The 22,482-nt window shown below is 39.5% G+C and overlaps 1 protein-coding gene across 1 annotated transcript in view; it reads right to left on the bottom strand.

The window, feature by feature from the left end:
* Nucleotides 1-21,372, bottom strand: part of GOLPH3 (golgi phosphoprotein 3) — a 30,181-nt gene extending 8,809 nt beyond the window's left edge. The window contains exons 1-2 of the mRNA XM_062513552.1: nt 21,157-21,372; nt 1,273-1,404 (exon numbers count right to left, since the gene is read on the bottom strand). Of these exons, the coding sequence (XP_062369536.1) occupies nt 1,273-1,404; nt 21,157-21,372 (348 nt within the window). The remainder of the gene's footprint in view (nt 1-1,272; nt 1,405-21,156) is intronic.
* Nucleotides 21,373-22,482: the final 1,110 nt, after the last annotated feature.

The following is a 22,482-nucleotide window of genomic DNA, read 5'->3' as shown; positions in this document are numbered from 1 at the left end:
TAGATTTCAGATCACCTTAAACAAACACATCTACCCACTCCCAAAACCACATGATAAAATTTAACAAAAAACACCCAACCACAATCAAACAAAAACCAATCAGAACTGAGACCAATAATTTTACTTGTCTTCTTTAGTGAATATACATACAGGCTATTTCTCCATTTTCCTAAAAAACCCTGCAACCTTAGAGTTAATATTCAAGTAGACAGAACTGACAAGGTTTTCACAGAATGAAAATAACTCCTGACTGAATGCCTAAGAAGATTACTGAATGCCTAAGAAGCCAAAAGCTCTGAAGGAAAAAAAAAATGTGCGAAGTAATCAATGCTGAATATGCTTAAACGAGGCTAAAAGAAGCAGGGACTGTTTGTAAGAACAGAGGTTCGATTTTTCTGAAGTGAAGGGAGCTGGGAAAAGGTTGGGGAATTCACAAGCTTTCCTTAAAATGCAGCAAAAGATAATATTGACAGGGAAATGTGCCGTAAGAGAATTTATCTGTGGTGGACAGACATTTGACCAGGTTTTCAATAGGCTTATTTTACAAGTATCCTCTAAGAGCTGATAAAGTAAAAATTATTCCAAGAGTGTGACTTTGCACATTGTGCACTAAGGGAAAATTCAGTGATAAAAGTAAAAAATAAAGGCCTCAAACCTTCAGCCTAATTTTACAAAGGACGATAAGAGATGTGGCCATCTTGAAGGTCAGAGAGAACAACCAATTTAACACACTAGCCTCATGCTTGAAACGAAATAGTTTTGTGTTCTCAGGGGTCACAAGAACAAGAATGGGTTTCCTTCCCATGCAATGCCAGCACAAACCGCAGCACTGTGTACACCAGAAGTAAGCTGGTGGCCTGCAGGACACATCTGGCATCTGGCAGTTACCCACTCCTTTCAGCCTCAGCCCACATCCCACCAGCATTGCAAAAGCCAGTTCCTTTGGCAGATTACAGCTGGTGCCACTGCCAGTAACTGCTGCCACTGCATCCCAGCCAGAGCCACTGCCAACGGTTGGTTGGCAACAGTACCAGCAACACAACCAGAGAACAAACATGGGCACAGAGCAGGTACCACAGATGTTCCAAGGCACTTCATTCCAGCACTGAAACACTTCTTAACTTTGCACATCTGCCTTAGGCCATTACTCAGAATCATCATCCTCATGTAAAGGAAAAAAGCCCCATTTCTTTTCTTGGAACCAGCTTCAATTTACGGCTCCTGTATTGTGTGGAGCATGACAAGTAAATGTGATCATTTTCCTGCATTTACCTTTCTTGTTAGCAGACTTTTGCGCCTCATTCCACAGGCCTCCAGCTGGAGACGCCCCCGCAATGCCAATTCAATTAACATACAGCCTCGCAGTCCAGAGGAGATGCAATCATTCCAGAACGACGTGTAACCCTGCAAAGAATGAAATACAGTAAGATACCTCCATCTCCACCTGGATGTGAATAGAAAAAGGGCCTTGCTGTGTTCTCTAAGAAGTTCTCCTGCTTTCACACTTTTGAGGTGGTATCACTACTCACTATCATGAAAACATGAAAGAGAAACAGTCTCATCCTCTGTTAGTTTTGACACTCAGTCTCTGCCTTGTGAGGAACTGGGAATCCTCAGGAAAATAATACAGAATGAAAGAGGGTGATACCAGGAACTGTGAGGTGTAAAGTGTAATTTCATACACAGTCAAAATAAACTTACGACATTTTTAAGACATCAAGCATTTGGCATTACTGACATCACATGGCCTTATGAGTGACCAAAAAACATTAACATGACTTTGCATGTATAAACAACATGGCATTAAGAAAGCAATAATAAACCAAAAATGGATATTAAGTTAACTATGGAGTATACTGAAAAACACAAACGTGGCAATCAGTACAAATCACGGAACAGATTCATTTGGCTGCAATACAGTAAACTAAAAGACAAAAGCTTTCAAAGAAATATTTATAACAGCTACTATTTTGTCATTTAAATCCTTTGAAAACATGTGCTTTTACAGCTTGAAGCATAGTTCTTATACAAACTGCAAAACTGCATACCACATTTATTCTGTAAAGCACACCACACCTACTGTGATTCATCTGTTTCTTCATTGACAGCTGTCTGCTAAAACGGCAGAACAGACCACTTGACCCAATACATTCACTCATCAGTATCCAGAAACACAACGATTGACTTCTGTACTCCATTGTTCAACAGTTACAACCAAAAAAATTCTTACAAAAATAACTCTCTTTTATATGGAGTAGCCAACAATGTTCTTGCATATTTTTTTAATATTTCAGTATCTAAAGATAAGACAAAGCAAAATCATTCAGAAATATTCTGAGAAATGCTTGATATGATTCATAAAGATCTTTCCAAAGTCCTCTAGTGATGCACTTCTGAAAACACCAGCTTTGGGATACTTTAGAGAAAGATGCTGTACACAAGACAAGGTGAGGGAAGAGCAGAAGATAGCTCTGCTTTTCATAAATTTGTCTTAACCAATAAGCTGCCAATGTATAAAGATATAAGATGCACACATCTGAAGTCCATTAATTTATAAACCAGTGTCTAACTAATGCCATAAATGACAGATTTCCAGGAACTTAAGAATACTTGTTTCAATTTTGCACATAGCTATTTTCAAGATATTATATTTTGTATTCTATAGCTGACCAACACTTAGAAAAAGCCTACAAAATCTATAAGGTAATTACAGAATCTCTAAGGTAATTATGGAAATAGGTCCCATATATTCATTTAAAACACCATAAATATGAGTTTGGAAAGGCATTTGAGAAGATACCTAATCAGCCTTGTGCTCTAGAGCAGTTATTTCGCTAGTATCAGCTATTCCTATAATGCCATTCCACAATTAAGATTTTGGTTGGCACCAGACATTTTTGCCAAATAAAATACACAATAAAGTGCAGTGTTTGCTTGAGCGGGAAGAGATATGACTCCCACGTTCTACTTCCAATCAGTCTCTTTACATAATAATTTCTGAAGTCCAACAAATGCATACGCAAACTGAAAATCTACTGCACAAACTCACAGGCACGATAAATTTACATTTCTTTGTATTCATGGAAAGTTTCATATTATTATGCAAACGAAGTGCTTGCTAATGCTTTTTCCTTTTTTTAGCAATGAAAAACTGCATTTATTTTTCAAATTAGTATTTTTCAATGAAGTGACATTAACTACACCACTTACAGCACCAATTACCAGATGTAAACTCCTCTGTTCCAGTAGTTAACATGGGTGGCCATAGGCTGAGGGCTGCAGAGAAATACAGGATCATAAAGTAATTCAGGTTAAAAGTGACTCTCTAATCCTACCTCCTGCTGCAAGCAGGTTCAGTTATGAAGCCAGGTCAAGTTGCTCAGGGTTCTCATTCAAGCATGTCTCAAAAACTTCCAACAATGGAGACTGCACAACCACCCAACAGTTTTTAACCAACTAATGCTGAAAAACAGCTCAAAAAGATTACATCCTTCATAAACGGAGCTGCTTGTTTTGGTGGGTTAGATGATGGTGAAGTCATGAGAATGTATCCTATTGCCACCATCTTCTAAATTTCCTTCTGCTCCCCCCATGATCAGAGTTCACAGGTGATCCTCTAGAGAAGGAATATTATATTTCCACACACAGAAATTGCACAGCTACTAATAGAGCTAGGAAAGAGATTCTTTTCAATCCATTAAACTGATCTTTCCAGATTGTTCTGGCAGATGAACTGGTCAGTTTTACTACTGCAAAGATACCAGACAATTGAAGGAACCTTCACAGAATATCAGTTCACCACAAAACAGTTAAACTAAATCTTCTTTTAAATTAACTCAATCTTCCTGAAGTAAATAGAACTGAATGTTTTTGAAGATGTTTGCCTTTGATGTTCCAAACACCCTCTTGACCCTACTTTAAACGTCATACAGCATTACTAGAAAAGGTGCACAAAAGAGAAACAAAGAGGTGGAGATTACTAATTTATGGAGAGGTATAAATGCAATATAGAATAATGCAGTATTTTTAAAGGAAACAAGGGCTAAAAGATAATAAACAAAGCTAGCTCACAGGCTAGGAATCCGTAGCCAATTTCTTTTGTGTTTTTCCATTCAATTGTTTTAACAGGAAGGCAGAAGTTTTGGTTTTTTGAATCCTTTAAAAAACAAGATCAATAATGAAGTTTGACAGACATCAACGGATCTGTAAACCACACATAGACCATGGTGAAGTCAATGCTCACTGAGGGAATTGTCATCCTGACCCCACCCTCTCCCTGAATGTGACCTAGACGCTGCTCATTACAGCATGTGGAACAAGACAGGGATGCAGTTTGTAAAAGTGTTCATTTATTCCAAATTCACAGCAGTCTCAAAACACTTGACTGAAAATCAAACTCCACTATTCAGAAATGCAACTTCATTCTACTATTTAATGCTCTTAAACAGCACTTCGTTTCTCACAAATACCAAGTATATTTACTTTATCCATCTTCCTGTAAGTCTTACAGCTTTACAAACTTTCTAACACAAAGAAATACTTATTTCATTAAAGTTGCAAAGCAGCAGGGGGTAAGACTTACAAAGCAGGAGATTATTTTTATCTGACAGCAATCACACTAGAATAGCACTTTAAGCTATGAATAGCTTGCAAGACAAAATTTTAAATCTACAATGACTCATAGATCAAAAGACTGTTTGCAACTGTCATGTTTATTTACACAAACAGAGCACAAAAGCATTTTTCATCAGACCTGACCTAGAAACCTTCAGCTAAAAACTAGTTTTGCTAGACAAGCATAAAGGGAAATAAGAATAAAGTTTGTATCAAATACTTGTTACCATATTAACTTTGAAAGCTCAGACTTTCCACCCCAGTATGGCAAAGCACAGAGCTGAGACTAAGATCCTCTTTCCCCTTCAAGAATAAGTTATTTGAAATCCATGTTCATTAGACCATTTCTTTCCCACCAGCTACTATGGCATTTATTCACTTTCTCCTATTCCCTTGCCTTTTACCCACTTCCAGCTCACACAGGTATTCCTGTTCAGTTATTCATTAATCACTTGAAACTCCCATCTATTAAACAGTCCATTGTTCAACAAAGGCCAATTACCAAAAGTACCTTACTTTCCACTTCCTGCTTCTACTTAGTCTCTTTAGAGATTTTAAAATTCAAACTTGAGTGATTTTAAAATTCAAAAGCTTGTTCAATTTTTTTTTTCTTTAAAAAAGATTGCTAACACACTCTTTTGGATTCAACAGGACACTGCAGCCATGACCATTGTAATTTCGTAAGTACATAAAAAATCAGAATGAGAAGACAAACATGATCAGATGTGCCTGAAGATACTTGGTCCCAAGGATGTTAATGATTTCCATATAATTAAGGCTGCTTTAAGGCTTGCAAAAAACTCTAAAATCAAAACATCCAGCCTTCACAGATCAATGACTCTCACACCTTCCAGGCTACTGTCACACTAACTCTATTTGAAACAAACAAAAAATAACAAAAAAAAAAAAAAAAAAAAAAAAAAAAAAAAAAAAAAAAACAGAAAGACCACACTGAATGAACATGACTATTCTTCTCAAGTGCAGTTTAAAGTTATCCAGCAGTAACAGTACAAAAAATGCAATTAAGATGTAGATGTCATATTACATTTATGGAGACAGAAGTAATCCCTAATGGATTACAAAGTTAAGGAAAAAAAGGAAAAAGAAACAAATTTTCTTAATAAAACATAGAACAAAAGACTCAGAAAAGACTGGGTAATCTTTTACTCAAAATCAGTTTGTTTTTTCTGTCAGATCTATTCCCACTACAGAAATGCATCATCTCTCTGCACTTCTTCAGTTAACTCAGCATAGGTAAACATCAGTTCTACTATACTTGGCACAGACAAGAAAGGAGAAGGGCAGAGAAAAAAAATCCATGAAAATACTGCATATTCAAGAGAAAGGAAAGAAAAATGCTTGCAGAGTTACAACTCTGAGGCTTCAAAATACACAGTAAACAAAATACATGGTAATATAAATAAATATGTGTTTAATTCACGTGGTTAAGGGCAGCTGTTCACAGAACACAGACTGTAGCTGCCAAGGCATTCTAAACTAAGGAATCCCATGGCACTGCAGATTACTTTGCAGATCACAGAGCCATTGAAAATCAGCTTCTTTTAAAAATGCATCATAAAGTCATGTAATAGTATGTGAAGATAACTTGTGGGTTACTGATGCCTACTCACCCAAAAAATTAAGTATTTATTTATTTTAGCATGACAGGCCCCTCAGGTCCATCCCCAGATCCACACAACCTTATATGTCATAGATCAGTGTTAAGATAAAGTTCTGACCCTGACTCAGATTCAATTTACATTTATGAAGAACCCCAACACAAGTTTCTCTGGGATAATACATATAACACTGTTCAGTCCATGCTTCTCTTACTAAAAACCTTTTCTTTTTATATTCAAACTTAACAGTACTCCTTAAACCCTCACCTAGCACCCTCTACCAAAACACAAAATTAAAACAGCTATAGTAAACAACTGAAATAAACCAAACAATTGAAGGGAACATTTAAAGGAGAAACATCACTACAGCTACCCAAACCCCTGAATTCCTGTTCTCAGAAAAGTCCAAATTTTTATTTTATGAAAGACACAAAAAATATTTTGAAACTTGGTAAATAATGCAATTTCTGGAACTTCATGTACAGACAAAACAAATAAAATGTTGGTTAAACTCTTTCCAGCCATGGCAGCTCAAAGGAAACTGGCCAGCTAACAGAAAGAAGTGAACAGTTACAACTCCTGAGGAGTTTGGGAGTCCCAGCTCTGAGGCAGTCCTGTCAGAAGACATCCTTAGCATGTGGGTTTCTCATCTAGGAAACACAAGCCAGGTTAAAGAAAGCTTTCACATTAGCAAACAGTAAATTCTGAATTTACAGGTACCCTGGTTTCTATTAGAATAGCATTTTAAGAAAAAAATTGCAACAAACTCTACCTAGAGTAGATAAAGAAAGATAAAATTTAGAAAGATAAAATAAACAAGATAAAATATAGTATTAAAGATAAAATTTAAAAACTGGACTTCCCAAACTTGCTGCAGTTTGCTGTTACTTTCACTACTTCTGCACAGACACACTCACAGGCTCTGTTGGGGGTAGCAACATAAAAACTCTAAGACACAAAACTATTGGTCTGTTTATATACAAACAATTGTTGAGCTTTGCCAAACAGGTGTTTCTTCCTTGCTATCTATTCTTTCCAATGTGTGGCAGACTATTTTTATGTTCTCACAAATCACAGATGACAAACATATTAGAATATACTCCATGCTTGCTGGCATCAGGGGAAGTTACTGAGGATGATTATCTGCAGGTCCAGTTAGGAGCCCTTGCCAAATACACATGCCAGAATAATAAAGATACAGTTTGGAGACACATAAAACACGCAACGTTCAGTTCTACTGTTCAGATGAGCATAAGAGGAACCAGTTGTCAAGAGATGTAAGCGTGAGATGGACTAACTAAAGTGAACGTGGAACTTGGAAAAAGAAACTTTTCAAAGTCAGTTCAGATCACATGTAGGACTGGACAATGTAAATTGAGTCATCTGCTGGTATAAATTTTATATGAGCTCCTTTTCATTTTGAATAGCACAACTAGCAGAGTCTACTTATAGCTAGCATTTACACAGCAGTGTCATGGAGGAAAAATGCATCTGCATGCTTACTGTGTGTAGTTAATTCTGAGAGACTCATGTTCTATATATACACAAATTCAGATTTCTTTTATTAGAGGTACTAAGAGTGGCAGAGAGAAACACCAGGGGAAAAAAAAAAAGGGAAAAAAACAAGATAAAATTATATCCCAGTGTTCTTTCCCAGTACAAGCAACTCTTGTGAATCACTACTTTTTACCTTCGAGAAATTCAATTGTGTTTTACTGATCTTTCAAATCAATGCCACCACATCTCATTTTAGCCTTGCACAAAACCCTGCATGTAATTGGAGAAGGTACGTCCTTCCCCATATCTTCATTTTTAGCCATTTGAGGACTAAACCCAAGGAAGCAGTCCAAAGCCTGAACTGCTGCTGAAGACAAAGTATTTCTTCACTCCATGGAAGCACATTGCTGCTCTCTCTTCTGAGCCCACAACAGCATTTGTATAGTCAGCCAGGTCAGCAAGTGGTCTTTCTGAGAGCTAACAGCCAGTTCCCTCACCTGATTCACCATGCAGGTAAACCAGTTTCAGAGAGAGCATGGAAAAGGGAAGGGATGTGGTTGGGACAGACAGCAAAATGAAACAGCATCCCATTTTGTGACAGTCCACACTTCAATAGATAAGCTCATCCAAACTCTGAATAGTTTTTATAACCTGCATACTTGCAGCTAGAACTTAGTCTTTGGGGCAAAGAACAGGGAAAAAAATGTACATTATTGGGATACCTGTTCTGAAACTATTCATGACCAAAATATGCTCAGAAAAGACAAAAAGCATACATAAAGCTTAAGATATCATGCACTATGTGTCATTACCTTCAGCTCCCCATTTTGGATTTCAGCAAGGACTACCCTGATGATCATAAATTGGAAGTTATATTATTTAAAATCTGACAAGGCAGATGACAATAGCATCCCTTTCTGATTCTCTGAAGCAACACCAAGTTCTTTCAGAGGCATGTACTAGTCTATCATTAGCCAACACAAAGCACAGAAAGAACATAATATAAAATCATCATCTGTCACCCATTTGAAACCTACTGCAAAAGACAAGAAGAGACAATTTATCCTGAAATAGAGGCTGTGGCAAGTTGAATTTCTTAACGGACTTAATCACAATTGTGACAGAACTGTCACTTTTTTTAGTCAACGAGTTCCTCCCTGAAATAGTAGTTTTGTGATGATAGAAAGACAGCTGGGGAGAACAGAAGGGAAAGAATTAACAGCATACAGTGTCTAGGTGCACTGCAGCAGGTGAAGAGCTCTTAGGAACTTTGGTCTGCCACAGTTTTCATGTCAGAGGTGTCTGCTTCCTTCCTTCTGCATCCCCTCTCCAACGTAAGAATCAGTCACAAGCCACTTTACAACTTTAATCTGCTTCACAGCTATGATTGCTCATGAAACAAACACTGCCTAAAAGTACTTTGATTTTAATGAAGAGTACAAGTGAAGTAAAAGGCTTTGGGCTATCATATTCCCAAAAAGGACAACTACCATTTTAATACACTGCTTCCCTTATGTAGTCTCTCTACAATTACTAACATTACTTTGAAGTTTTGAAAGCACTTACATCACCTGAAGAACTTCTACAACACATCTCCTTAAAGCTGCTCCCAAATCCAAATAGGCAAAGTACAAAACAAGCAGAACATACAGAGAAAGGATAACAACATTACTTGTTTTTTATAAATAATGTAGTAGCATATAATATCAATTCATTCTGTTGAGCAAAGCCTAATTTTAAGTATTCAAATGCATCTATCACCAGCATTCTTCTACAACAGAAACACTGTGTCCTGTTGGACAGCATTCAGAGAGGACCAGCAACAGTACGGAGCATTGTCTTCTAACACCTGTACATAATTCTGTTCCTGTCCTTTCTAGCTGAAGGTGAAGCTGCTGATTGCAAAAAGATATGTGCAATGGTGTCAGACCATTTAAGTAAACCTCTTATTTGTGATAACACAACTACAAGCAGAAATCTCAGGCAGATCAAGGTCAGTAACTGAGTTACTAGGCAATAAAACAGCAATAAATTTACAGATTCTTTAGACATGAAAAGCTGTTGAAAGTTACTAATTCATTCAGGAAAATCATCATTCTATAAGGAACAACTAATATACTTTTAGTGTACCACATACATCTCTTGAATGGGTTTGGAGTCAGCAACACTGATGCTATAGATGCTTAATTTCATACTAAGCATGTTTTATAAAGTATTTGTCCAACAAATGTGACACCTGACTTTTTCAGTCAAAAACTTCAATTACATAATTTTTATATTATCCCTTAGAAATAAGGAACCCTTTAAAAACAACAAAAAAAAGGAAGTCTTTCCTTCCAGCACACTGTTACAAGAAGCTTGTTTCACAGCATAATAGCACGCAAACTGGTCTTCTAACACAAGAACACAAAATTCAAAAAAGCCCACAAACTTTTCCAAGTTTTCAATGACAAAGAGAAATGTTGGTCAATACTAGAATTCCTCCTCTGCAGCCAGCCACCATTTTCTCCACCTCAGCAAGGTCTTTATACAGACTCTTGTGAATCTCTGAGTCAGCTTCTGCAGCCTTAGACAGACTAAACATATGAAGTATCTTGAAGCCCAGTGAGAACCAATTGAAAGTATTTGTGCCAGCCTAACTAAACATACTTATAAGAATGTGGGGAAAATGCAAACAACAGAAAACAATTGCAGAAAATGAGGAAAAGTAAAAACTATTGCAACATTCACTGAAGACAGGCTGGAATGTCCAAAATTACTTGAACCCTCAAGGTAAAAGTAGACTGCTCTCACCATAGGAATCTTACACAAACTGATCCATTTTCATCTTCAGGGAGCGAAAAGATCTGTTATTTTCTTTCCAATGCAGGTTATTGCAATTTATATCAACCTGAATGTAATCACTGCGCAGAAGCTGAAGCAGGCAGTAAGTCTCAAGACAAGTCAACATAGTCAAATTATGTGCATGCTTTAATGACCCATTAATTCTTACTTTCTAATATACATTCAATATGCATATTTCAGTTTATTAACTCTTAAGAGCTATCAACTTATTACCTCTAAGAAAATCTCATACTCCATGACACTGTAGTACTGCATAATGCCAGTAAAACAGAAAAACAAGCCCAGCTTCTCTGGCAGCACTCTTTGGCAAGTCTCAGATCAGGTTATTTTGGCAAGGACCTGTGTGCCTTAGCCCAAACTGAAAATAAAATGTTCAGGGTTAGGGTGTCTTGCTTGACTAACTCTTCAGTAATAGTTTCAATCTTTTCTCTCATCAATGGACCTATCAAACAAGAGAGACAAAAAACCTCCACAATTCTGGAATACAAGAATGATAGTTAAGCTGAGAACACATTCAATGTTTTTCTTCATGCTTAGATTCCAAGCAATCCTGAAACACAAAACTGAATTTTGGCTCAGATGGCAACATGATTCAACAAAAACTGTAATTATTAGCAATTTACTGAAAGACAAACCCTCAATTTTCCTTACCAAATGGTGTTCACACCTGTCATTCACATACTGATTTTCACTGCTTCTACAGACCAACCTGTTTCAAAACATTCGGTTAAAGACAAGACCCAGCTTCACTTGACATGAGTGCATTCAAAGAAGGCTATTTCCTATGTATTATATACACAGACAATAGATTTAATAACCAAAAGAGGGATTTTCATTTTTCAGATATCTCTAAAATGGGTAACAAAGGAATTTCAGGTCCAGTAAAAGAAATAGCTGGAAAGAAACATTTTTGAAGACATTCTGAAAACAAAATAATTTTAGAAGGTATTCATCCCTTTCACCAGTCATCTCTCAGAAATCACAGAATCATAACCTATCATATCCTGTATCCATAACCTCAGGTGGAAGGGAATTGCAAGGATCATCAAGTCCAACTCCTGGCCCTGTACAGGACAGCCCAAATAATCCTGCCGTGTGCCTGTGGCATCTCCAGAATCTCACTCCCACCCACATCCAGCATTGCCCCATCCCAATTGCAGAACCTGGCACATGCCCTTGCTAAAGTTCATGCAGCTGGTGATATCCAACCCTCTGATTTGTCAAGGTCTCTCTGCTGGGCCTCTATGACTTCCAGGGGTGAACAGCTCCTCTCAAGTTGGCGCCATCAGGAAACATAGTAATAATACTAAAAAGATAAAAACAAGATGCCCAAAACTTTTAAGTGCTAAAAAAATACTCAAGTAAAACTGCCATAGGAATACTACAGATTTTCTCATGTGTCAAAGGAAAAATATTCAATCATGTAAAGTTTAAATAAACTGGATTCCACTTCACATTAGATTAGGTCTTTTTCAGCCTATTCCTATAGATAGCTCTTTCCTGCAAGTGTGACCTTTCAAGTAAGCCACCACCTTCTCAACCCAGAAACTTGCAGGAAATATCTGATGATACATCCTAACCTAAGAAACTTTTGAAAATTAAGAACAAAAAGTCAAGCCAGAATGCAGGAGTGTTTATTACTGGATTACTACAAGGCAAGGACTTTGATGTTTGACTCCAGTCCCTCCTGATTTCCTCTTTTCATGCAAATGAAATCATTAGCCATTTACTGGATCATAAATTGCCCTCTAGCTATAAATGGAACATAAGTTAGTGGGGGAAATCTCTGAAACGTTCTGAGAGTCAAACAGAATCACTTTAGAAAAGCGTGCTTACATACTCTACAAAGCACAGTATTCTTGACAAGGAACTTGTCAGGTATTTGACTAACCTGCCACTGCATTTAGGAATAAATAACACACAGCAACTGCTGTCAGGCGCTGAAAGCACTAAAGCCAAATGTTACTGCCCATGTTAGCAAGCATGTACACACACCTATGTTACACAGGCACGTCTTTCATTAAAATGAAGGTAATAAAATACCCTAAATTTGCTAAAGAGGAGGCAACTAGGGCACCCACACTGCTGAACCCTTATGAGATCTCTGAATAAATCAACATTTAACAGCAGTCTAAATGACTGCTCATTTAGAAATGAAGACAAACTTAGAAGCCTAACTTTCTTCATCATTAACTGTATAAGAAAGCAGATAATGACTTCAAATATTTGCATGACTCTTGCAAAGCCACCTTCCATCAGTGCACAATCTCTATTCTTCATACTGGTGCAAAATTAAGGTGTAATTAGTTTGTTCAATAACCTCTGACTTCAACAAAATGATTTCTACTCTACCTCCTATTGTCACTGAACATAAAATCTGACATTCATATGAAAGAAATGTTTAATTAGAATTTAGTATCCCCTAGAGCTGGGCTGAGCCTGGATGGCAGCTAAGTCCCACATAACTGTTCTCTCAGTCACTTTGGCATGGATGGAAGAGAAAAGGAAAACCTCAAGTGAAAAAATGAAAGTAAGTGATGCCAAACACTTGCTTACCACCTCTCATAAGCAGACTGATTCCCAAGTGGTCCCCTGGCTGGTGGGGAACACCTACCCCACTCTCTCCACCCTCTTTTTATTGGTGACCATGGCACTGCACAGCCCAGGGTACCTCTCTGGTCAGCTGGGGTCTGCTGTCCCGGCTGTCCCCCCTCCCAGCTTCTTGCACCCCCCACTGAAGGGGTGAGCAGAGTGAGAAACAGAGCTGCCTTGGTGCTGCGCAAACACTGCTCAGCAACAGAAAACACAGGGTGCACGTTATCACCACTGTTTTGTGTTATCAACACTGTTTTGATCAAAAATAAAAAACATGGCACCATAATGGCTGCTATGACGAAAACTAACTCTACCCCAGACAGATCCAGTACACTCCTCTTTTAAACAGTAGGAAAAATCTGAATCTAGTATGTCTATCTAATACAGACAAAGTAGGCCCCTTATAGGCTGACTAAATAAGAGGTGGAGGTTTCACTAACTTCGACTAACTAGGCACATGGATTAAAATTATAATTCCATCCTCCCGGTTTATAATTACAGTGTATCTGCACCCAAAAAACATCTACCCATCCCCTCCCTACCTTTTCTTTTACAGCAGTCACAATTAAAACAGTGTGTAAAACACTGTATTATTTCAAACTGGGGAGGTGCAAAATGCTTGATTTTGAATAGTCTGCATCTGGTCATTGATGTGGATGGAATTCTAGAGTCCTGCTTTGGGTCTTGAAAAAACTGTGTACATAAGGTAGAGAAATTGCTCAGTTCTTAATCTAAACATCATCCATCTTCCTTTCAGATCTTTTCAGAACAGCTTCTGGTTCCTCACTTGTTTCACTTGTCCAGATGCAAACAATTTTCAAGAAACAGAGTACCTCACAATAATGCCATGACAACATCTTTGTTATGAGGTTAAATAAAAAACCACTGCACTGCTCTCATGCTGAAAGGAACAAGTTCCTTCATTTAGTATTTAATGTATATTAATTGTAAACTGAAAGTCTCAGCCACAGTTTCCAGAAGCTGCTAAAGCAGGAGTTCCATTTAAATGTCCAGCTCAGGCAATGTAGTTGCAGTTAGCACTTCCTGAGTGATCAGGAGAGACAGAACATCCACCTGACATTTACCTCATTTAGACAATGAGTGTCATACACCTGCCTTGCTCACTGTGCACTGCAGATGACAGAATACTGAAATTACAACATAATACATACAGAATGCTTCTCTCATGGTAAAGACTGCCCAGCGTGGAAGTGCCACAGTGAAATCAAGTGTCTGTTGAAACAAAAAAAAAAATAGAGGTGCAATGTGCTGTGTTGTACAAGAATGACAAGCTAAATACAAAATTCCTGGTAAAAACTACGTACAAAAGATTCTAAATAACACAACTACATGATGCTAACTAGTAAGACCACAAAGGCAGATGACTAGAAAGTATATAGCAAAAAAGCAGCTTACAAGTGCTTAAAAGAGTATCAGCCACAGAAAGATATGCAAAAAGCCTGACAACCAATTTCCCAGTGTGATGAATAAATCCTCTAACATCCACAAATAAAAAGAGAGCTTTGAATGTATCTCTCCCATTATAAAAACCTAGCCTGTAAGGGTGTATTTCTCAATGGTCCATCACAAACATAGGAAGAAAAAGGGAAGAAAAAAAGGGTGAAATGCAGCAGTTTAGTATAGGTTGTACTGGGGGAGGTGGGAAAGACTTGGCATGCACAGTTCTGATTCACACTCAGACCAACAGCACAGTGATTTTGTGCTACTACTCATTTGTGCTCCTGGTCATCCAGGTTTACATACTTGGAGGAAGAGAGCAGTTGAGAACTATCTTATGTGCAATCTCATAATTCTTATGTCTGAAAAGCACATGTGAAATGATTATGCAGTAACATTTTAACAATATTTCTGAGAGAAAGCAAGGTACTGAAATTTATCTAAGACTGTTTGCAAGACAGAAAAACAAAAACAGTTAAAAGTAGCCCATGGCTAGTTAACTAATCATTTTCTTCTTTTAGTAAACTTGTGAAAAAATGAACTGAGAATGTTGTGCAGAGGAAACCAAGCCACACATTTACTCCAGAGTAATGCAACACAGAGATGAGCATGTACTGTAGCAATTATTTGATCTATAAGAAAGTAATTTTTCAATATACTGTCTGCAATACTTAGTCTGGTCGACTTACCCTTGCAAAAAAAGCCCACTACATGCACCTTGCCTAATTAAAATAAATGTCATCTACATAGCAATAAATGTTATCCTCATTAGGATTGACAGTTGAAAAATTACACTACTTCTTTGACATAAAAAATTATTTTCAGTTTAATGATTATTTCCCTTCTAGCAGTAAAGAGCAAAACTTCCTTATATATATATATATATATATATATATATATATATATACACATACACACATACACACTTCTTTCAAAATGTTTAATAGAAGCAGCATGCTAAAGGGAGAGGAAGAAGAGTTATGGTGTGTTTTTAAGAATGCTTTTGTTAAAGCTTGGTTTAAGAGCACTTAAAAAACTGGGAATCACTGCTAAAAAGGCTCTGACAATGTTTTTGTCATTGCCCTGCACCAGACAAGTTTGCCATAGTCCAAGTTATCCATAGAAAAATAATCTAGATTACAGATTAAGTATGCTATGAAAGCAGGGATAACCACACCAACTGCATGCAAATGACTCAAAATCTGCATATCCTCAAAAGAGCCCAAAAGCAGGATTTACCTGCAGCATGGTAAAAAGGCACTTTACGCATTTTGTAGCAAAGAGAATTGGGGTACTCCTCCTCCCACACCTCCTATCTTCTCCTAGTCTGTAATTTATCTATAGACATGAAATTTAAGAAAATTAAAAAGACCCAAAAAGTAAGCAACTATGAAAGAAAGAATTTTTCACCACAGACATTACACACTTCGTTGCTATTAGGCCCTGAACATTTGAGAAAAAGCATGTCTTTGTCCAGGTTTCAACACATTAATACATCACTCTTCAACTGCAACACGAATGAATTCTCAGTAGATGCCTCTTCAAGTTACACTTGCTTGTCTCAGAAATTTTCCAGCAAAACTTGGGAGCTTCTACTTGGGCACTTCTAAGTTGACATTCAGCCTCTTGCTGAAACAGTTTTCATGAGATGAAAAAAAGACTAAAAGGATACAAAGAAGACATTTAAAACCCTGTTAATTTCTTACAAAGGCAAATCCCCTCAAGACATCTGCATCACAGTATCCGTTTTGCTAAGTCAAATCTTAAGAGCAGGAAAAACAACACCCACATATTGAGTATTTTCAAAATTCCTATGTAACCTTTTACACAAGTACCTTCAGGATTAAAATATAAAATTCAGAAACCAATTGAGACCGTTGTATTTGTAAGAATAACAAGAAACTACATTTTAATACTAATCAGATCAATATAAAATAGCTCGTCTGAAGCAGGTACACTAGTTCCCTAATAGCTAATTACAATACAATGAAAAATATCAAACTGGAGACCTTCATGTGACCTATTTGGACACAAAGCTATGCTTTGGACACAAAACCAAATTTTCAGCAACAAATGAAATTTTTGAAGGCCAAACATGAGTAGCAAAGATCTAAGACAATTTCTGTACTTAATGAAGTGATTTAACATTATTTCACTCTCACAAATGACATTTTAGTCTTCAGCTAAGAAAGGGTAAAAACACTAAGAAATATTTAATGTTGCAGTAGACTGTAGCAGCCAGGTATTTTTCAGCGCATTTTACATGAGCATTCTTTCAGCAAGAGAGGAATTAGCTACAGATCAAATAAACATTTTATCTTGGTGGGTGCCAGGTCTCTCTAGCTGCTTCAATTTGTTTAGTTGTGGCAATCGTATAGAGGATAAAAGCAGCTGAGTGCACAGCTATTATCTGAACAGATTCCCAACAAATACCAAAACAAAATTTTTAAAAGGAGGGGGAAAAAACCCAAACAACAATCAAACCCACAATCAGAAGAAAACCCACAAGGATGAAACACAGTGGAGCAAGTCACATAGCAGGACCACCTCATAACCTCTCCATTTTTATGGGACTGAATTACAAGATGCCAGGAGGACCTATAATGAAACAACTACCCTGTGGTCTTCTCTTAGCTGTCATTTTTAAGTTATATTCTAACTTCCAGTATTTATCATACCCTTCTTTTGCTTTAGTAGTTCTACACTACAATTCCCTTTTGCTGTGGCTTTGAACTATCCTATGGATGCCTGGAAAGGCTGACCTGGAACAGAGACTAGACAAAGAAAAATGAATAAAATAGGTATTTATTGAAAGGATACACCTTGGGCAGTGCAAGTGCCTGGCCAGGGCTACACCCAAATCAAATCCAAGATGGCTCCTGGTCACGAGTTTTTACACTTTTGTAAGTTTTGGTTCACCTACATATTGGGGTCAGTTGTCCAACCACAGGCCCCCTTGCCTGCCTCCTTTTCCTCGCTGTTGTTTCTGCTTTTGGGTACCAGTTGTCCTTGATTCTCTAGCTAGGAAAGGATTGTTTTGTCTAATTGTTTTGTCTAGCTAGGAAAGGATTGTTAGAAGAGAACTTACTAACATCTAATATGAAGTTTCAGAGTTACACACTAAGCAGCTGAGATTCTTAAAAATATAAAGCTGAATCCCAAGGCTTCACTATGACAATACTGGTGTTTTACCTAATACAGCACTGGTTCACTTCAGTGCATATTTTTCATTCCTATAGCAACTGGCTCTGCTCTAAATGGATGAAGCTGACTCTCTTTTCCAGACATGGTTCTGAAGGATTTCCAAACACATGCAGGTATTGTGATGGCTCCCTGAAAAATTTTAGTAATGTATTTTCTTCCAGTTTATTACCTGCTCCTCCAAGGACACCGTATCTGTCAGGTTATGCAAGCATGTACATATTTCAGCACATGTCCCTTATAACCTATCTTGACTTTGGAATAGAGAAATAGTTACACGTACACAGAAAATATGGATTGAAGAACTGTTGGTGGAAAAGAGCAATCAGAACACATACATTAGGTACAACTTAGGCCAAACTGGTGGGGGACACAACAAACAAAAATGCCATGTCCAAGAAGCATGTACAAACACAGTTAATTGTGTTCAGACATCAGGAACAGGATTGAGGGGTGGTGTGCTTGTTTTACAGCTGCCAGAAATGCCCATGACTGAATTCATACTGCAGGAGCAACCAGACAACAACTCCAAAGTCTTGCTGAGGTTTTTCATGACCATCACACCACTCTGAAAACAGGATTCATGTGAGTTTCTAACAATTCCTTGGAAACACTGAACTTATCAATGCATCACTAAATGGATCTTCCTGAAAAACTGTTTCCTAATAGAAAAGACTCTTCCATGTACACTTAGAAATTATAAAGGTAGCTCCATACATTTGAGGCATTTTATATACAATATACATGAAGTTCAGACACACACACTAGTGCTTAAAATTACCTAAAAATCTGAAAGCTATGTTATCAATGCATGTATCATTCAGTGTTCTGAGAAAACTATTTTTAGGGAAACATGTTCTTTGGCCAATCCAGCCTACTTTTTGTAATTTTTTTTCTTATTTTAAAGTAAACAGTAAATTGTTTTATCCTGTTGGAATAAACAGGAAAGATAGTCTCAGCTTTAAGTACACAGGCTTTCAATCAAGCTTCTATCTCATAAACGTGCCTTTGCCTGTCCCTTAGACTTCATATAGTTTCACAATTACAGTTTACAGACCCTATATTGCTCTTCTTTTCTTGCTCTCTTGAGAAAGTCTTATTCAAATGCTACAGTAAATCAGTTCCACTGGAAGTAAAGACTTTGTAAAAAACATTTCCAAATGTGTAAAGTAAGTTAGCTCTGCTTACTTATCATTAGAACAGCAGAGAACAAAAAAAATTATTCATATTGGAAAATGTGCCTATAGTTTTATTTCCAATTTTGGAAGGCAAATACATGACAAATAGTTTAAATCGTGCACACAGGAGCCACAAGCAGGCCCAAAATCAAAGTCCAAATTCCAGTTATTCATGTCTAACGAAGCTCACAAAGAGGGTATGCTACAGCCCCTGCATTTAAGCCCCCTGCTCTAGAGATGACACTCTTAAGTCTTTTTGTCTGATGTCTCCACTGCAAAATCCCAAGGGAGTTACATGATATCCTTGTCACTGTGACCATTCATTTCTTTTTTTCTATACAAAGGAATGTTAGATCACCTGCAATGTATGTCAGTGCTGTGCGTAGCAAAGTCAGATAATTTATAACTTTGATACACACCATTGCAAAGGTACACTTTTAGAGCCAGTGTTAACTACTGCCCCTTGGGCAGACACAATGCTCCCCACCTTGAAATCTTTACAGCATAATGCCTACCAATGCAGCAGATTTAGCACAAAATTCTGGTTAAAAAAATAGGCAGAATGATCACCCAGTTTATACCACGTTCCTCAAGGAACCTAAGCCAATCCTGCCAGCAATCACCCTTGCCACTCCTAACTCATTTTTCCCAACCATTCAGGCATGTAGAAAGAGAAATGCTCATATGCATTCAATTCAACAAGTCTTCAATTTCACACGTAGAAGCAGAGATCACTATATACTGAGGTTATCAGGATGCCACGGCAAGCTCCATCTCAACAAACGGGACTACAAGAATATGCTCTGAAACACAGGCTGAGAGAGAAATAAAATGCTATTATAGCAGGTATATACACAGATCATAGAGTCACAGAATAAGCTGGGTTGGAAGGGACCCACAAGGATCATTGAGTCCAACTCCTGGCCCTGCACAGCATCATCTCCAAGAGTCACTCCATGTACCCAAGAGTACTGTTCAAACCCTGCTTGAACTCAGTCAGGCATGGAGCTGTGATGTGGTAAAAAGCAAACGTTAATCAAGAAAAACAGTCTTTATTCATTATGAAGCAATAGGTTTTAGATGCAATGCCCTGTCAAAGAACATACAACTTACCAGCTTCCCTCCCATATTATTTTGTTCTCCTGAGCAGGCACAGTTTCAATAGACTTTCATTCAAATCAATGAACTGGATTAAATAATTTACTTGTCACTCAAATTCAAAAAACAAAAGCAAGTTTACTCGACAAAGTAAAGCTGGTTGCTTAATCAAATTCATACTATATCTCATATCTAAAATAAGGGTGTATTGTGCTTTAATCATACATCACACCAAAATAAACTGCTTCCCTGATAGAACTCTCATTCTCCAGTGTGTGTGCTTTCTATATTGACTGCCTTTTTCAAATGAAAAAACAATTCAGTACACTGGTGGAAGTACACCTTCCTCAATTACTTACTCACAGTATCATAGCAAACTATTAAGCAATGAAATCAGTAAAAATACAGAATTATATAATAATGCCATTTCTTTATTTTGACATGCTTCTCATTATTCACAGACCATTTCTGTCATACAACCCTCCCCTCACTTTTAAGATATTTTTCACATGCTTTACTCTGAAAAGTCTTATTAGAAAACGGCTGCTCAGCATCCTAGAACACTTGAGGACCTCGTAAGTACCAGAGTTCTGTCTGATAAAACCCATGGAAGTAGATGGATCTCCCACATTAGAGCCATGGATAAGTCGAAGGAGGATAAACGTGCCGGGTTCCCCAGGCCTTCAAGTCCAACTCTGGCCTGAAGACCTGGCGCCCATATCCAGGTCCCTGTTTTGTTCCAGGCCCTTTATTCTCCCACTCATACGTATTCATATGACAGCCCCTCTGCGAACCCCGAAACCAAAGGGCAGCACTACAAATTCTGCTGGGTTCCCCCTCCTCAAAATCCGTGCACCTTTTCCCCACCTCCTCCAAAACACCAAGCCTGTTCCAGACACACCACGTTCCCCATCCCCTCTGTCCCCAAGCCCACAGCCACTCACTCTGCAGCGCCCTTGGCCCCATTCCACCACCCGTCTCCTCTTCCCCACAGCACCTCCCAAACACCGGTCTCCCCTCGGGCACCCCCTGCCCAGCGCTCCCAGCCGCACCTCACGGTCCTTGAGGCCCAGCAGCAGCACCTCCTCCATGAGGGTGAGCCGCGTTTCCTTGGAATCGCCCTTCTCGTCGTCTCCGGACTCGTCCCGGCGCCCTTCGTCCTCGGGGCCGCCGCCGGCGCCCCGCTCCTTATCGGCGGCGGCGGCGCTGCGGGAGGCCTCGGTCCGGCGCTGCACCAGCCCGGAGCTGCGCTGGGTCAGGGAAGTCATGGTGGCGGGGAGACAGCGAGGCTCGGGCGGCGGCTCGGGGAGGGGACAGACCGGGCTGGAGCCGCTCCGCCCTACGCGGCCCGGCCGGGGGCAGTCATGGGGAGCGGGCCGGTCCCGGGGCGGCCGCGCTGGCGGCGGCGGCGGCTCAATATGGCGGCGCGGGCTGATGTCAGCGGAGGATGTGGCAGCGGCGGGCGGGGCGGCGCCGGAAAGGGCCCGCGGCTGAGGGAGCGCGGCCGTGACCCGGGGCGGACGCTGCGCTGCCCTCGGGTGTAGGGGCGCGCTTCCACAGGCGGCTCGTTTACACGGCCGCCAGTCCGCTTGGCTTTATACAATCATTAGAGTTGGAAGATACCTTCGAGACAACCCAGTACAACCGTCCGCCCTGAACTGCCCCTGTAACCCCTAAACCACATCATCCAGCGCCGGATCCAGACAGCTCTTGACTTCCAGGGACAGTGACTCCAGCACTCCCGTTCCATCACTGTAGTTCAGCCACCAAGCCGCGTCCGAGTGCTGGCGCAGCGCCCCCAGCCCCTTTCCGCCCACAGGGAGAGCTCGGGGCCGGGTGGCTGCGGCGATGAGCAGCCGGGGCTGGTGGAGGTCAAGGAGCGGCCCCGGGAGCAGGGCAGCGACCGCGCCTTGGGCTCGGCCCTGGTGAGGCCGCAGCTCGGGTGTCCAGCGAGCGAAGCTGGGCCCTTCACAAGATTCTGAGGAGCGAGTCCAGAGAAGGGCAGCGGAGCTGGGGAGAGCTCTGGAGCGCAATTCTGATGAGGAGCACCTGAGGGAGTTGGGAGTGCTTGGAGAAAAGGAGGCTCAGGGGAGACCTTTGCAGCTCCCTGAAAGGCGGGCGTGGCCAGGTGGGGGTCGGCCTCTTGTTTTGACAGGACAAGAGGAAACATCCTCCAGCTGTACCTAATGTTCGGGATGAACATTAGGAAGCATTTCTTCACAGAAAAGGTGATTAGACATTGGACTGCCTAGGGAGGTAGTGGAGCGATCATCCCTGGGGATGTCTAAGGAAAGACTGGATGTGGCACTCAGTGCCATGATCTGGCTGACACAGTTCTGTCACAGGTGGGACTCAAAAGATCTCAGAGTGGTCTTTTC

The sequence above is a fragment of the Cinclus cinclus genome, chromosome Z (assembly GCF_963662255.1).
Source record: "Cinclus cinclus chromosome Z, bCinCin1.1, whole genome shotgun sequence".
In the NCBI taxonomy this organism is placed as follows: domain Eukaryota; kingdom Metazoa; phylum Chordata; class Aves; order Passeriformes; family Cinclidae; genus Cinclus; species Cinclus cinclus.
Note: the sequence above shows the minus strand (reverse complement) of the source record. Positions and strands in the feature narration are given on the sequence as shown.